The sequence below is a fragment of the Cyprinodon tularosa genome, unplaced genomic scaffold (assembly GCF_016077235.1).
Source record: "Cyprinodon tularosa strain WSP-4 unplaced genomic scaffold, ASM1607723v1 ctg572, whole genome shotgun sequence".
Taxonomy (NCBI): Eukaryota; Metazoa; Chordata; class Actinopteri; order Cyprinodontiformes; family Cyprinodontidae; genus Cyprinodon; species Cyprinodon tularosa.
In genome coordinates, this window is record NW_024039310.1 from 167,639 (window position 1) to 183,705 (window position 16,067).

Consider the following 16,067-nt stretch of genomic DNA (forward strand, 5'->3'; position numbering starts at 1 on the left):
TCGCTATAGAGAAACATCAGGAGCCAACTCTTAATGAAAAACAGAACAGAGGTCACTAGGAGGGCTTACCTGTTACTAAGGTTGTAGGTGTTGTTGTGTTAAACCAAGTTGTGGCCTCAGTTGTTGAATCTGAGAAATTATATCAAGTTCAAATCAGTTGTTAATAATCAGTTTCTTTGCTGTTTTCAAATCAGGCCAAATGTTCAGAATTTCCCTTTTTTATCTATAAATCACTATATCAATAGCAAACACACTGTACAGTAAGAGTTGTGCAGAATGATCATTACATTTTTAATTGTCCTGTTAAGCTAACTCACTGTGAGAAGTCTAATAAAACAAACCCAAGATTCTAATGACTGTTTAGTAATTAGTAAATATATATAAAATAATCCAACTGCCATCAATTGCATTATCTATTGTGAGTGGAATGTAAAATAAATTCAAATTTCAATCTGAAAATCTAATTTTTTTTTTGCTTGTTTTGGGGTAAAAACTGCCCAATTCAAAATCTTAGAAATGTCATGAAAACCAATTCTACGTTTGATAAAATACAAAATAAAACTCAAACCAGATTAACTGTTGGGAGCTGGAGAAGTTCCATCTTTCTCCAGCAGAGTCCGCCATGGATCCTCCTGAGCTGAGCCTTCGACACACCTGAGGCGCATCTCATCATCAGAGGATCCACAGTATATAACCTGCCTTCAGACCTTGCCTCGACGCCGCAGTGTTAAATCCAGTTTGGTTAGCACCTAAGCCTAGCATCTTCTGAGAACCTTTGTTGCCATTGAATCCAGATTGGATTCTAATCCTTTGTCTCTGCTTTCAGGAATCCTGTTTTTCTCCTGTGAAGCTCTGGAAGAGCTTAACCTGCCAAGCCTGCCCTCTGAGCCAAACCTGAAGACTCTTCTCTGGATTCCCATGCAGCTCTGGACTAAGAGCTGGAAACCCAAGGCCAAGGTCTGCCCTCACGCTAGAAGTAAGACGCTGAAGCGGTTATCGGACTCTGCTGAACTAAACAATCTCTGGACCCAACAGTTCCTCTCTCAAAGCCTAAACCGGACTTCTCAAGGTACAAACCTGAAACTCTCAAACTCAAACTCAACTGATCCAACGCTAACTGAACTGTCTCCCACACAGACTCCAGTGAACCAGCCCCCAGGCCTGAACCAGTACCTGTGTTATTTACATGTGCTTTGTGAACAATAAACTTGTTAAACTTTTCTTCAATCTCCGTGGTGTTCTGCATCTTGGGCCTTTCAGTAACCCATCATGACATTAACATGACTGGTGACAACATGTTCATCATCAAACTGAGCATCTCCTTAGAAATGGTTACTTAGATGAAGCAGACTAATAACCAGAGAATAAAGAGGCACACTAACATAAAAGGCCCTTACTTGTCACTGAGGGCGTCATGGGTTGTGGTGTAGTAGTTGTTGCATTAGTAAAAACAGGCAATGAATCTGAAAGAGAGGAAAGTCTTAGAGCTGGCTGTCTGAACCATAGATATCAACTGATTACAAGTTACAGTTGTTGGTGCTATAGTTGTTGGTGCTAAACCTAAAAAGATATACTGGCAATGTTTCTCTATTGTGAAAAATAATGTTTATTTATCATAGATATTAACACTCTTGACAAAATTATAGATAGACCTTGTTTTTTGTCCAATTCAGGTACATCTAAGTTGATTTTAGCTGTTAATTAATTTGTACGGTAACCTTTAGATAAGAAGGACTGAAAAATAAGCAGAAAGTCACACTTTAAAAGTATTTTCTGGCTTTGTTACTTTAGACCTTAGTGAGTAGCTTTTGGTTTTAGGCTGCAAATTGAAGACAGCTACCTAATCACTATAGAGAAACATCAGGAGCCAACTCTTAATGAAAAACAGAACAGAGGTCACTTGGATGGCTTACCTGTTACTAAGGTTGTAGGTGTTGTTGTGTTAAACCCAGTTGTGGCCTCAGTTGTTGAATCTGAGAAATTATATCAAGTTCATATCAGTTGTTAATAATCAGTTTCTTTGCTCTGTTTTCAAATTAGGCCAAATGTTCAGAAATTTCCCTTTTTTAATCTATAAATCACTATATCAATAGCAAACACACTGTACAGTAAGAAGCTGCAGAATGATCATTACGTTTTTTAATTGTCCTGTTAAGCTAACTCACAGTGAGAAGTCTAATAAAAAACAAACAAACCCAAGATTGTAATAAAGCTCTTACTAATCGCAGCTGTTGTTGCATTAGTGGCAATTAAAGTTGTCACATCAAGTGTTGAATATGTGACAAAAGGAAAATAAATATATTGTATTTAGTGATGGAAATTGGTACGTTTGATTCAAAATATAAATAAATTCTTGATTAAGCCTTCAAGAGAATGTCGGCAAGCTTTATTTCAATTACATTTTGGTAAATTTATTTAAAATAAACCAAGTGCAATCAGAATACTGTATCTATTGTGAGTGAACATAAACATAAATTCAAATTTACATCTGACAATCAGCGTTATTTGGCTTTTGTGGGGGTAAAAACTGCCTAATTTAAAATCTTACAAATGTCATGGAAACAAGTTCTAAGTTTAGTATAAAATAAAAATATTACTAGATGAACAGGGCTGGTGATATGAAGTCCTGAAAAGCACCATATGGTGGCAGCTTAAAGTTAATTTTGGCAAAGCAAGTTCATCTTGAAACGAGCACCTCCTTAGGAATGGTTACTTAGATGAAGCAGACTAATAACCAGAGAATAAAGAGGCACACTAACATAAAAGGCCCTTACTTGTCACTGAGGACGTCATGGGTTGTGGTGTAGCAGTTGTTGCATTAGTAAAAACAGGCAATGAATCTGAAAGAGAGGAAAGCATTAGAGCTGACTGTCTGAACCATAGATATCAACTGATTAGAAGTTACAGTTGTTGTTGCTATAGTTGCTAAAAGATATACTGGCAATGTTTCCCTATTGTGGAAAATAATGTTTATTTATTCTAGATATTAACACTCTTGACCAAATTATAGATAGACCTTGTTTTTTGTCCAATTCAGGTACATCTAAGTCGATTTTAGCTGTGAATTAATTTGTACGGTAACCTTTAGATAAGAAGGACTGAAAAATAAGCAGAAAGTCACACTTTAAAAGTATTTTCTGGCTTTGTTGCTTTAGACCTTAGTGAGTAGCTTTTGGTTTTAGGCTGCAAATTGAAGACAGCTACCTAATCACTATAGAGCAGTGGTTCTCAAACTTTTTCTGTCATTCCCCACTTTGGACAAGAGGGAATTTTCAAGCCCCGCCTGTCCCCATTGCCCCAACACTATGCTAATGAAATATGCAACAATCTTAAAATGTTCCAATTTTATTGAAGTAACAAGTAGTATCTAAATACAAACTATCTACATCAAATAACAGCAAGCTCAAAAATAAAGAAAATAAAAATGCAGCTGTGTCAAAATTTGTATCAAGCTCAAAGATAGAAAAAATTAAAGTGCCACTCTGCAATCTGTTAATAAAAGAAAAGAAGTGAAATCCATCTGGCAATACAGGTCTATTTATCCCTGCATTAGTGGCTGCAGTGAGCCTGTTTTGCATTGCACAGTTTCTCAAAACGGGGTTGCAGGCTTGATACTGCCACTCTCAAGTCATGCTCAATGTTCAGCTGAGATCTGTATTTTGTTTTCAGTGAAGCAACAGTTGAAAAGCCCATCTCACAGAGATATGATGTGGCAAAGGGAAGAAGAATGCACACAGCTCTCTGCCCGATGAGGGGATACTCCCTCTCCACTCCAAACCAGAATTCACTATGAGTCTGAGCATTAAACCTGAGCCTCAGGGTGGAGTCAGACGTCATTTCAATAAACTGGTCCTATTTATTTAAGATAAAATATTTCAAATTCAGTTATTTATGATCAACCTGCGCCGTCAATCCCGGCGCACGTGCGCTTTATTTGCAGTCTGGACGCTGAGGGTAAACATGCTGTGTCTCTGCAGCGCTGAGAGGGACTCCTGTGATAGCGGGGGAGAACGGGGTTGGGATGGGGGAGGCGCCCCACGGCAGCACCTGCCGCTGGAGGACAAGAAAAGGAACGATACGTGCTTTCACGTAAGAGTCTCCAAAAGTCGCTAATTTGTCGCTAGTCGCTTTTTTGATAAAGAGTCGCTGGAGGGGTCTGAAATATAGCGACAAAGTCGCTGAGTTGGCAACACTGGGGCGCGAAAGTTTATTCCGTTACAAATAATATGCCGACGTCACGTCAATCATTATTTTGGCACTTCAGTTCCAGGTGAAATTTTTCTAATGTTCTTTTAATTAGACTGCATGTAGGCTAGTAATGATTACTTTGTGGGTTTGATTGGTCTAAAAAGCGGCAACATACAGCTATAAGGACAGTTTGCTCTCACACGTTCTACATTTATAGTCACACACACACACACACACACCGGAACTTGGTGCGCCCCACCTGTCACGTCTCAATTCCCCACCAGTGGGTCGCGCCACACACTTTGAGAACCACGGCTATAGAGAAACATCAGGAGCCAACTCTTAATGAAAAACAGAACAGAGGTCACTTGGAGGGCTTACCTGTTACTAAGGTTGTAGGTGTTGTTGTGTTAAACCCAGTTGTGGCCTCAGTTGTTGAATCTGAGAAATTATATAAAGTTTATATCAGTTGTTAATTATCAGTTTTTTTATTGCTCTGTTTTCAAATCAGCCCAAATGTTCAGAATTTCCCTTTTTGTTAATCTATAAATCACTATATCAATAGCAAACACACTGTACAGTAAGAAGCTACAGAATGACCATTACATTTTTTAATTGTCCTGTTAAGCTAACTCACAGTGAGAAGTCTAATAAAACAAACAAACCCAAGATTGTAATAAAGCTCTTACTAATCGCAGCTGTTGTTGCATTAGTGGAAATTAAAGTTGTCACATCAAGTGTTGAATATGTAACAAAAGGAAAATAAAAATATTGTATTTAGTGATGGAAATTGGTACGTTCGATTCAAAATATAAATAAATTCTTGATTAAGCCTTCAAGAGAATGTCGGCAAGCTTTATTTTAATTACATTTTAGTAAATGTATTTAAAATAAACCAAGTGCAATTAGAATACTGTATCTATTGTCAATGAACATAAACATAAATTCAAATTTCCATCTGACAATCAGCGTTATTTGGCTTTTGTGGGGGTAAAAACTGCCTAATTTAAAATCTTAAAAATTTCAAGGAAACAAGTTCTAAGTTTAGTATAAAATAAAAATAATACTAGATTAACAGGGCTGGTGATATGAAATCCTGAAAAGCACCATATGGTGGCAGCTTAAAGTGAATTTTGGCAAAACAAGTTCATCTTGAAACGAGCACCTCCTTAGAAATGGTTACTTAGATGAAGCAGACTAATAACCAGAGAATAAAGAGGCACACTAACATAAAAGGCCCTTACTTGTCACTGAGGACGTCATGGGTTGTGGTGTAGCAGTTGTTGCATTAGTAAAAACAGGCAATGAATCTGAAAGAGAGGAAAGCATTAGAGCTGACTGTCTGAACCATAGATATCAACTGATTAGAAGATTAGAAGTTACAGTTGTTGTTGCTATAGTTGCTAAAAAGATATACTGGCAATGTTTCCCTATTGTGGAAAATAATGTTTATTTATTCTAGATATTAACACTCTTGACCAAATTATAGATAGACCTTGTTTTTTGTCCAATTCAGGTACATCTAAGTTGATTTTAGCTGTGAATTAATTTGTACGGTAACCTTTAGATAAGAAGGACTGAAAAATAAGCAGAAAGTCAAATTTTAAAAGTATTTTCTGGCTTTGTTGCTTTAGACCTTAGTGAGTAGCTTTTGGTTTTAGGGTGCAAATTGAAGACAGCTACCTAATCGCTATAGAGAAACATCAGGAGCCAACTCTTAATGAAAAACAGAACAGAGGTCACTTGGAGGGCTTACCTGTTACTAAGGTTGTAGGTGTTGTTGTGTTAAACCCAGTTGTGGCCTCAGTTGTTGAATCTGAGAAATTATATCAAGTTCATATCAGTTGTTAATAATCAGTTTCTTTGCACTGTTTTTGAATCAGGCCAAATGTTCAGAATTTCCCTTTTTGTTAATCTATAAATCACTATATCAATAGCAAAAACACTGTACAGTAAGAAGCTACAGAATGATCATTACGTTTTTTATTGTCCTGTTAAGCTAACTCACAGTGAGAAGTCTGATAAAACAAACCCAAGTGTTAGGATCTGGAACTGTACCACCTTCCTCCAGCAGAGTGCGCCGTGGGTCCTCCAGATCTGGAACCTTCCAACACACCTGTGGCGCATCTCCTCATCAGAGACCTACCTATATAACCTGCTTCCAGACCTTGCTTCGACGCCGCAGTGTTGACCTAGTTTGGTTAGCAACCTGAGCCTTGAACCTGAGAATCTTAGCTATCTCATTGATGAGATTAGATTCTAATTCTCCCTTGTTTTGTGCCTCACAGGAAACCTGTCTCTACCTGAGGCTCTGGATGAGCTTAACCTGCCGAGATTGCCCTTGTGAGCCAAACCTGAAGATTCTTCTGTGAAATCCCCTGTAGCTCTTGGATAAGAGCTGGAAACTCAGATTAAGGTCTGTCCTCAAAGTCAGAAGCAAGACGCTGAAGCAACCCTTGGGCTCTGCTGAACTAACAGTCTCTGGACCCAACAAGTGCCCTCTCTCTCAAAGAGAAAACCTGACCACTTCAAGGTATTCATCTGAATACTCTAAGACTCATAACTCATCAGTTCGTTTGCTAACCAAGCTATCATCTCTGCAGACTCCAGTGAACCAGTTCCTGACCACTTCCCGTGCCAGTACATTATCCTTGTGTTTATTCTCAATAAACTCTGTTAAACTTTTATTCTGCCTCCGTGTGTGTTCTGCATTTTGGGCTAGCTCAGATACCCATCATGACAGAACACTGCGGCCAAACACAAAGCCCAGCAGATCACCTCCGTCGGAGGTTTGAGGAGCAAGACGCCCAGATCCATGGACATGCGCAAACCCAACGTGAGTTACATACCATGGTTGATTATCAACATCAAATGCCTCAAACACATGCTAGCTACTTTGGCAGTGCTAACGCCGCGTCAGCGGCACGTCCGTTTCCGGATCCACTTCCGCCTCCAAGTTCACCAGCCGTGACGTCATTTCCTGAGTTCCGTCCCAGTCTCCCTGAAAAGTTCTCAGGTAACCAGAAGGAATGTAAGGGATTTTTGTTTCAATGTCGACTTATTTTTGAAAATTCTCCTGGAAGTTTCCCTTCAGATATGCAAAAGATAACTTTCATTTTGTCCCAACTCTCTGGGCGAGCCCTTGTGTGGGCGTAGGCAAGGTTCAATTCAGAGGACAGTTTCAGATGCACTTTTTCTGAGTTTGTTTCTGAATTTTCCCAGGTGTTTAATTAAAATTCTGATCAAACAATTGACTCTCGAGCCCTGCTAAATTTAAAACAGGGAAATTCTACAGTAGCTGAGTTTTCCATCGACTTCCGGGTCAAAGCCGCAGCCTCTGGATGGAACGACTGTGCTCTCAAAAGTGCATATTTTCAAGCACTGAATGACAATATCAAGGATGAATTAGCTACTCTCGATGAACCAGCTAGATTGGAGGATTTAATCCGCCTAACCATTAGGTTGGACAATAGGCTTCGTGCTAGAAGCAGCTCAAGACAAAGAGGTCAAAATTTTTCTGTGTCAATCCCTGCATTGAATAATGCTTCTGTTGTTTCTGGATCCACAGAATCCGTTTCTAAGCCAAGATCTAAATCCCAGACTCTATCGTTGCCTGTCCAGGTTTCTCACTCTGATGCAACGGAAGCTGAACCCATGCAGGTTGGACACACAAGGCTTACCCCTGAGGAAAGACTACGACGTTTCAGGGGCAAATTGTGTTTATACTGTGGTGAGACTGGTCACTTAATTGCTTCATGCCCAGCTAAGTCAAAAGCCGGGGCCCGTCAGAGGAACTGAGGAGTCTGACGGGCCATTTGAAAACAGAAAAGTCTCCTCAGTTGATGCTGCCTGCCACCCTGTTTTTCTCAAACCAGAATCAGTTACAGATTGAGACGGTCCCGTTAGCTAAACCAATCTGCGTCTCTGCTATTGATGGAAAGAAGCTCCACCAAGTGACTCATCAAACACAACCTCTAGAGCTGTTGATCTCCGGAAATCATCGTGAGACGTTAACCTTTTTTGTTTTTCCCTCTACACGTTCTCCCTTGGTGCTTGGGTTCGAGTGGCTGGAACGACATAATCCCCATATCAACTGGGCTGAACGCCACATTGAGTCTTGGTCAACTGCCTGCCATGAAACATGTCTCCGTTCTGCAGCTCCCGCTGTTCAGTCTCCTAGAGGTGGGGGGAGATGGACTCTCCTGACCTTTCTTCTGTCCCTTCCGAGTATCATGATCTGGCTCCTGTCTTTAGTAAGGTCAGTGCTACGTCCCTTCCACCTCACAGACCAAATGACTGTGCCATTGAGTTACTACCAGGCGCTCCCCTGCCCAGCAGTAGACTTTATAACATCTCCAAGCCCGAACGTGAAACCATGGAGAAATACATTAACAAGTCTCTAGCTGCTGGGATAATCCGTCCATCTTCTTCTCCTCTGGGTGCTGGTTTCTTTTTTGTGGGCAAAAAGGATGGTTCCTTAAGACCTTGTATTGACTACATAGGCCTTAACCAAATAACTGTCAAGAATAAATACCCACTTCCCTTACTAGCATCAGCTTTTGAACCTGTTCAAGGGGCTACTGTCTTCACCAAGCTCGACTTAAGAAACGCATTCTCAGGATAAGAGAAGGTGACGAATGGAAGACAGCCTTTAAGACCCCTTTGGGCCAGTTTGAGTATCTGGTTATGCCTTTTGGTCTCACTAACGCTCATGCATGTTTTCAAGCACTCGTCAATGACGTCCTCAGAGACTTTTTGAATATTTTTGTGTTTGTTTACATTGACAACATTTTGATCTACTCCAAGAACCTTTCTGAGCATAAAAAACATGTCCGCGTGGTCCTTCAAAGACTGTTGGAAAATAAACTTTTTTTGTAAAGCCTGAAAAATGCGAGTTTCACCAACCATCTGTCACCTTTTTAGGGTTTGTGCTCGAGGGCGGGGAGGTTAAGCCATCCGAGGACAAGATAAAGGCAGTTTTGGACTGGCCGACACCTGAGAACCGCAAACAGCTGCAGAGATTCCTGGGTTTTGCTAACTTCTACCGACGATTCATCAGGAATTACAGTCAGACAGCTCTACCTCTCACAACTCTAACCTCAGTGAAAAAGACTTTTGAATGGACACCAGAAGCGCAAAGCGCCTTTGATAAATTAAAAAACCTGTTTTCCAGGGCCCGTGTTTTGATCCAGCCAGATCCTGCCAAACAATTTATCCTGGAAGTGGACCCCTCAGACTCTGGCGTTGGTGCTGTTTTATCCCAACAACTCGACTCTGATCAAAGGATTCACCCCTGTGCATTTTTCTCTCGTAGACTCTCACCGGCAGAACAGAACTACGGCGTTGGGGACCGAGAACTTCTAGCCATCAAACTCGCTTTGAAGGAGTGGAGACACTGGCTCGAGGGGGCCGAACATCCTGTCCTGGTTTGGACCGATCACAAGAACCTAGCTTATCTCCAGTCAGCCAAACAGGCAAACCCACGTCAGTCCAGATGGTCTCTGTTTTTCTCTCGGTTCAACCTCATAATCTCTTACAGACCTGGTTCCAAGAATGTCAAACCCGATTCTCTCTCTCGTCTTTACTCTGCTGATCAACCCGAGATGCCTGAACCTGTTCTTCCTGCCTCCTGTACCGTTGGAGTGGTTTCCTGGGAGATATCTGATCTCATAAACTCTGCCCTAGCTTCTGAACCTGACCAAGGTAAGGGTCCTCCTAACAAAACCTATGTCCCTTCCTCAGTCAGATCCCGTTTGATCCAGTGGATGCACACAGCCAAGTTTTCCGCTCACCCGGGGTTGAGTCGAACTATAGCCCTGATTTCTAGACGTTTCTGGTGGCCTACATTGCACAAAGATGTCAAGGAGTACGTACTGGCTTGTTCCATCTGCGCCAGAAACAAAACATCACATCAACCGCCTTCTGGTCTGCTGCATCCCCTTCCTGTTCCTACTCGTCCCTGGTCTCACATCGCCATCGATTTTGTCACTGGTCTCCCGATCTCCAGAGGTATGTCCACTATCTTTACAATCGTTGACCGTTTTTCCAAGTCATGTCATCTGATTCCTCTCAGGAAACTGCCCACGGCCTTCCAAACAGCACAGCTTCTGGTGAAGCATGTATTCCGGCTCCATGGAATCCCCCAAGAAATACTCTCCGACCGTGGTCCACAGTTCATTTCCCAAGTTTGGAAGGCCTTCTGTTCAGCTCTAAATTGTAAAACGTCGCTTACCTCTGGTTACCATCCACAGTCCAATGGGCAGACAGAGAGGATGAACCAACAGCTTGAATCCACTCTCCGCTGCCTGACCTCCAACAACCCCACTGACTGGAGCCAATACCTCACTTGGATAGAATACGCCCACAATTCACTCAAGTCATCTTCCACCGGTCTATCTCCATTCCAGGTTAGTCTCGGTTATCAGCCTCCTCTTTTCCCTGCAGATGAGAGAGAGATTTCGGTCCGTTCAGTCAACCACCACATCCGTCGTTGTCAGAGGATCTGGAAAGACACCATCGCCAGCCTCAACCGGTCATCTGTGTCCACGAAACGCTTTGCGGACTCTAAGAGACGCCCAGCCCCTGAGTACGTCATTGGCCAAGAGGTATGGCTCTCCACACGAGACATCCCCCTCAAGGGAATGTCTAGAAAACTGTCTCCTCGATTCATTGGTCCCTACAAGGTTGCTCAGATAATAAACCCATCTGCCGTACGTCTTCACCTTCCTCCGAGTCTCTGGATCCATCCCACGTTCCACGTCTCCCAGATTAAGCCTGTTGTTTCTAGCCCCTTGTGCCCTCCATCCGACTCCCCTCCACCCGCCCTGGACATCGATGGACATCCTGCCTTCACCGTCCGCCGGATCGTGGACTCCCGTCGGCAAGGTCGCGGCTGGCAGTACCTCGTCGATTGGGAGGGCTACGGTCCGGAGGATCGCACATGGGTGCCTGGCTCTTATATCCTCGACCCATCACTGATCGAGGAGTATGAGAGCTCCCTCCCGTCGACGTCTTCTGGACCGCCAAGAGGCGGTCGTTGAGAGGGGGTACTGTTGGGATCTGGAGCTGTACCACCTTCCTCCAGCAGAGTGCGCCGTGGGTCCTCCAGAACTGGAACCTTCCAACACACCTGAGGCGCATCTCCTCATCAGAGACCTGCCTATATAACCTGCTTCCAGACCTTGCTTCGACGCCGCAGTGTTGACCTAGTTTGGTTAGCGACCTGAGCCTTGAACCAGAGAATCTTTGCTATCTCATTGATGAGATTTGATTCTAATTCTCCCTTGTTTTGTGCCTCACAGGAAACCTGTCTCTACCTGAGGCTCTGGATGAGCTTAACCTGCCGTGATTGCCCTCGTGAGCCAAACCTGAAGATTCCTCTGTGGATTCCCCTGCAGCTCTTGGCTAAGAGCTGGAAACTCAGATTAAGGTCTGCCCTCAAAGTCAGAAGCAAGATGCTGAAGCAACTCCTGGACTCTGCTGAACTAAAAGTCTTTGGACCCATCAAGTGCCCTCTCTCTCAAAGAGAAAACTGGACCACTTCAAGGTATTCATCTGAATACTCAAAGACTCATAACTCATCTGTTCGTTTGCTAACCAAACTATCATCTCTGCAGACTCCAGTGAACCAGCCCCTAACCAGTTCCCGTGCCAGTACATTATCCTTGTGTTTATTCTTAATAAACTCTGTTAAACTTTTATTCTACCTCCGTGTGTGTTCTGCATTTTGGGCTAGCTCTGATACCCATCATGACACCAATATTCTAATAAAGCTCTTACTAATCGCAGCTGTTGTTGCATTAGTGGAAATTAAAGTTGTCACATCAAGTGTTGAAAATGTAACAAAAGGAAAATAAATATATTGTATTTAGTGATGGAAATTGGTACGTTTGATTCAAAATATAAATTAATTCTTGATTAAGCCTTCAAGAGAATGTCGGCAAGCTTTATTTCAATTACATTTTAGTACATTTATTTAAAATAAACCAAGTGTAATCAGAATACTGTATCTATTGTGAGTGAACATAAACATAAATTCAAGTTTCAATCTGACAATCAGCGTTATTTGGCTTTTTTGGGGGTAAAAACTGCCTAATTTAAAATCTTAAAAATGTCATGGAAACAAGTTCTAACTTAAGTATAAAATAAAAATAATACTAGATTAACAGGGCTGGTGATATGAAATCCTGACAAGCACCATATGGTGGCAGCTTAAAGTGAATTTTGGCAAAACAAGTTCATCTTGAAACGAGCACCTCCTTAGAAATGGTTACTTAGATGAAGCAGACTAATAACCAGAGAATAAAGAGCCACGCTAACATAAAAGGCCCTTACTTGTCACTGAGGACGTCATGGTTTGTGGTGTAGCAGTTGTTGCATATCAGATTGTATGTATCAGATACATATCAGATTAGAAGTTAAAGTTGTTGGTGCTATAGTTGTTGGTGCTAAACCTAAAAAGATATACTGGCAATGTTTCCCTATTGTGGAAAATAATGTTTATTTATCCTAGATATTAACACTCTTGACCAAATTATAGATAGACCTTGTTTTTTGTCCAATTCAGGTACATCTAAGTTGATTTTAGCTGTTAATTAATTTGTACGGTAACCTTTAGATAAGAAGGACTGAAAAATAAGCAGAAAGTCAAATTTTAAAAGTATTTTCTGGCTTTGTTACTTTAGACCTTAGTGAGCAGCTTTTGGTTTTAGGCTGTAAATTGAAGACAGCTACCTAATCACTATAGAGAAACATCAGCAGCCAACTCTTAATGAAAAACAGAACAGAGGTCACTTGGAGGGCTTACCTGTTACTAAGGTTACAGGTGCTGTTGTGTTAAACCCAGTTGTGGCCTCAGTTGTTGAATCTGAGAAATTATATCAAGTTTATATCAGTTGTTAATAATCAGTTTCTTTGCTCTGTTTTCAAATCAGGCCAAATGTTCAGAAATTTCCCTTTTTTAATCTATAAATCACTATATCAATAGCAAACACACTGTACAGTAAGAAGCTGCAGAATGATCATTACGTTTTTTAATTGTCCTGTTAAGCTAACTCACAGTGAGAAGTCTATTTAAACAAAACCAAGATTCTAATAAAGCTCTTACTAATCGCAGCTGTTGTTGCATTAGTAGCAATTAAAGTTGTCATATCAAGTGTTGAATATGTAACAAAAGGAAAATAAATATATTGTATTTAGTGATGGAACTTGGTACGTTTGATTCAAAATATGAATTAATTCTTGATTAAGCCTTCAAGAGAATGTCGGCAAGCTCTATTTCAATTACATTTTAGTAAATTTATTTAAAATAAACCAAGTGCAATCAGAATACTGTATCTATTGTGAGTGAACATAAACATAAATTCACATTTCAATCTGACAATCAGCGTTATTTGACTTTTTGGGGGGTAAAAACTGCCTAATTTAAAATCTTAAAAATGTCATGGAAACAAGTTCTAACTTAAGTATAAAATAAAAATAATACTAGATTAACAGGGCTGGTGATATGAAATCCTGAAAGGCACCATATGGTGGCAGCTTAAAGTGAATTTTGGCAAAAGAAGTTCATCTTGAAACTGAGCACCTCCTTAGAAATGGTTACTTAGATGAAGCAGACTTTTGGGATCTGGAGGTCTGTCCACCTTCCTCCAGCAGAGGGCGCCTCTAGGTCTCCTGGAGCTGAGCTGACGACCACACCTGCGATCCATCAGTCATCAGGAGACCAGCATATAAGCAGCGGCAGGACTACACTCCAGCGCCAGAGTGTTAAGCCAGTTATGGTTAGCAAAGCCTGAGCCAACCAGTCTGTCTCATTCTCTGACTACCCTGAAACTTGAACTTGAACCTGATCAGTTTTTGTCTTCTCTGCCTCCTAGGAAGAAACCTGACTGAACCCTGGAACTCTGGAAGAGTTTCATCTGCTGAAATCTGCCTGCTGGCTCTCAGGAGCTCACCTGAAGAATCTAGTTGTCTGAACCCTCCTGCCCGCCCTCAAGAAGAGGATCGGAAGAAAACTCTGGATCTGAACACTGATAAGTCTGAAGTCAACCCTGCCGTTGCTTAGCCCTCTGCCAACTTCAAGCCTGTGGACCCAACCCGGTTCCCCTCCTCAGCTGCTAAACCTGAATCACGTCACAGGTACAAACCTGCACAATTCCTCTGGCACAGATCTACTGCACCCTGGCTAACCTAACTGTCCCTCTCTACAGAGAACCCTGTGTGACCAGTCCCGGATCTGTTTCTCTGCATAACTCATATTACTTGTGTTTATTTCAATAAACAGTCAAACTTTTCATCTGCCTCCGTTGTGTTCTGCATGTGGGTTAGAACTCTGAATCCCATCATGACACAGACTAATAACCAGAGAATAAAGAGGCGCACTAACATAAAAGCCCCTTACTTGTCACTGAGGACGTCATGGGTTGTGTTGTAGCAGTTGTTGCATTAGTAAAAACAGGCAATGAATCTGAAAGAGGGGAAAGTATTAGAGCTGACTGTCTGAACCATAGATATCAACTGAGTAGAAGATTAGAAGTTACAGTTGTTGTTGCTATAGTTGCTAAAAAGATATACTGGCAATGTTTCCCTATTGTGGAAAATAATGTTTATTTATCCTAGATATTAACACTCTTGACAAAATTATACATAAACCTTTTTTTTGTCCAATTCAGATACATCTAAGTTGATTTTAGCTGTGAATTAATTTGTACGGTAACCTTTAGATAAGAAGGACTGAAAAATAAGCAGAAAGTCACACTTTAAAAGTATTTTCTGGCTTTGTTGCTTTAGACCTTAGTGAGTAGCTTTTGGTTTTAGGCTGCAAATTGAAGACAGCTACCTAATCACTATAGAGAAACATCAGGAGCCAACTCTTAATGAAAAACAGAACAGAAATCACTTGGAGGGCTTACCTGTTACTAAGGTTGTAGGTGTTGTTGTGTTAAACCAAGTTGTGGCCTCAGTTGTTGAATCTGAGAAATTATATCAAGTTTATATCAGTTGTTAATAATCAGTTTCTTTGCTCTGTTTTTAAATCAGGCCAAATGTTCAGAATTTCCCTTTTTTATCTATAAATCACTATATCAATAGCAAACAAACTGTACAGTAAGAGTCTTGCAGAATGATCATTACGTTTTTTAATTGCCCTGTTAAGCTAACTCACAGTGAGAAGTCTAATAAAACAAACCCAAGATTCTAATGCCTGTTTAGTAATTAGTAAATATATATAAAATAATCCAACTGCCATCAATTGCATTATCTATTGTGAGTGGAATGTAAAATAAATTCAAATTTCATTGGAAAATCTAAAAATTTTTTTGTGCTTGTTTTGGGGTAAAAACTGCCCAATTTAAAATCTTAGAAATGTCATGAAAACCAATTCTATGTTTGATAAAATACAAGATAAAACTCAAACCAGATTAACATGACTGGTGATAACATGTTCATCATCAAACCGAGCATCTCCTTAGAAATGGTTACTTAGATGAAGCAGACTAATAACCGGAGAATAAAGAGCCACACTAACATAAAAGGCCCTTACTTGTCACTGAGGACGTCATGGGTTGTGGTGTAGCAGTTGTTGCATTAGTAAAAACAGGCAATGAATCTGAAAGAGAGGAAAGTATTAGAGCTGACTGTCTGAACCATAGATATCAACTGATTAGAAGTTACAGTTGTTGTTGTTGCTATAGTTGCTAAAAAGATATACTGGCAATGTTTCCTTATTGTGGAAAATAATGTTTATTTATCCTAGATATCAACACTCTTGACCAAATTATAGATAGACCTTGTTTTTTGTCCAATTCAGGTACATCTAAGTTGATTTTAGCTGTGAATTAATTTGTACGGTAACCTTTAGATAAGAAGGACTGAAAAATAAG

The 16,067-nt window shown here is 40.7% G+C and overlaps 1 protein-coding gene across 1 annotated transcript in view; it reads right to left on the reverse strand.

Annotated features, from left to right (window-relative positions):
• Positions 1–16,067, reverse strand: part of LOC119797162 (mucin-2-like) — a 51,868-nt gene that overhangs the window by 14,863 nt on the left and 20,938 nt on the right. The window contains exons 28-36 of the mRNA XM_038306120.1: positions 15,728–15,793; positions 15,099–15,158; positions 14,588–14,653; positions 5,945–6,004; positions 5,433–5,498; positions 4,570–4,629; positions 2,775–2,840; positions 1,914–1,973; positions 70–129 (exon numbers count right to left, since the gene is read on the reverse strand). Of these exons, the coding sequence (XP_038162048.1) occupies positions 70–129; positions 1,914–1,973; positions 2,775–2,840; positions 4,570–4,629; positions 5,433–5,498; positions 5,945–6,004; positions 14,588–14,653; positions 15,099–15,158; positions 15,728–15,793 (564 nt within the window). The remainder of the gene's footprint in view (positions 1–69; positions 130–1,913; positions 1,974–2,774; positions 2,841–4,569; positions 4,630–5,432; positions 5,499–5,944; positions 6,005–14,587; positions 14,654–15,098; positions 15,159–15,727; positions 15,794–16,067) is intronic.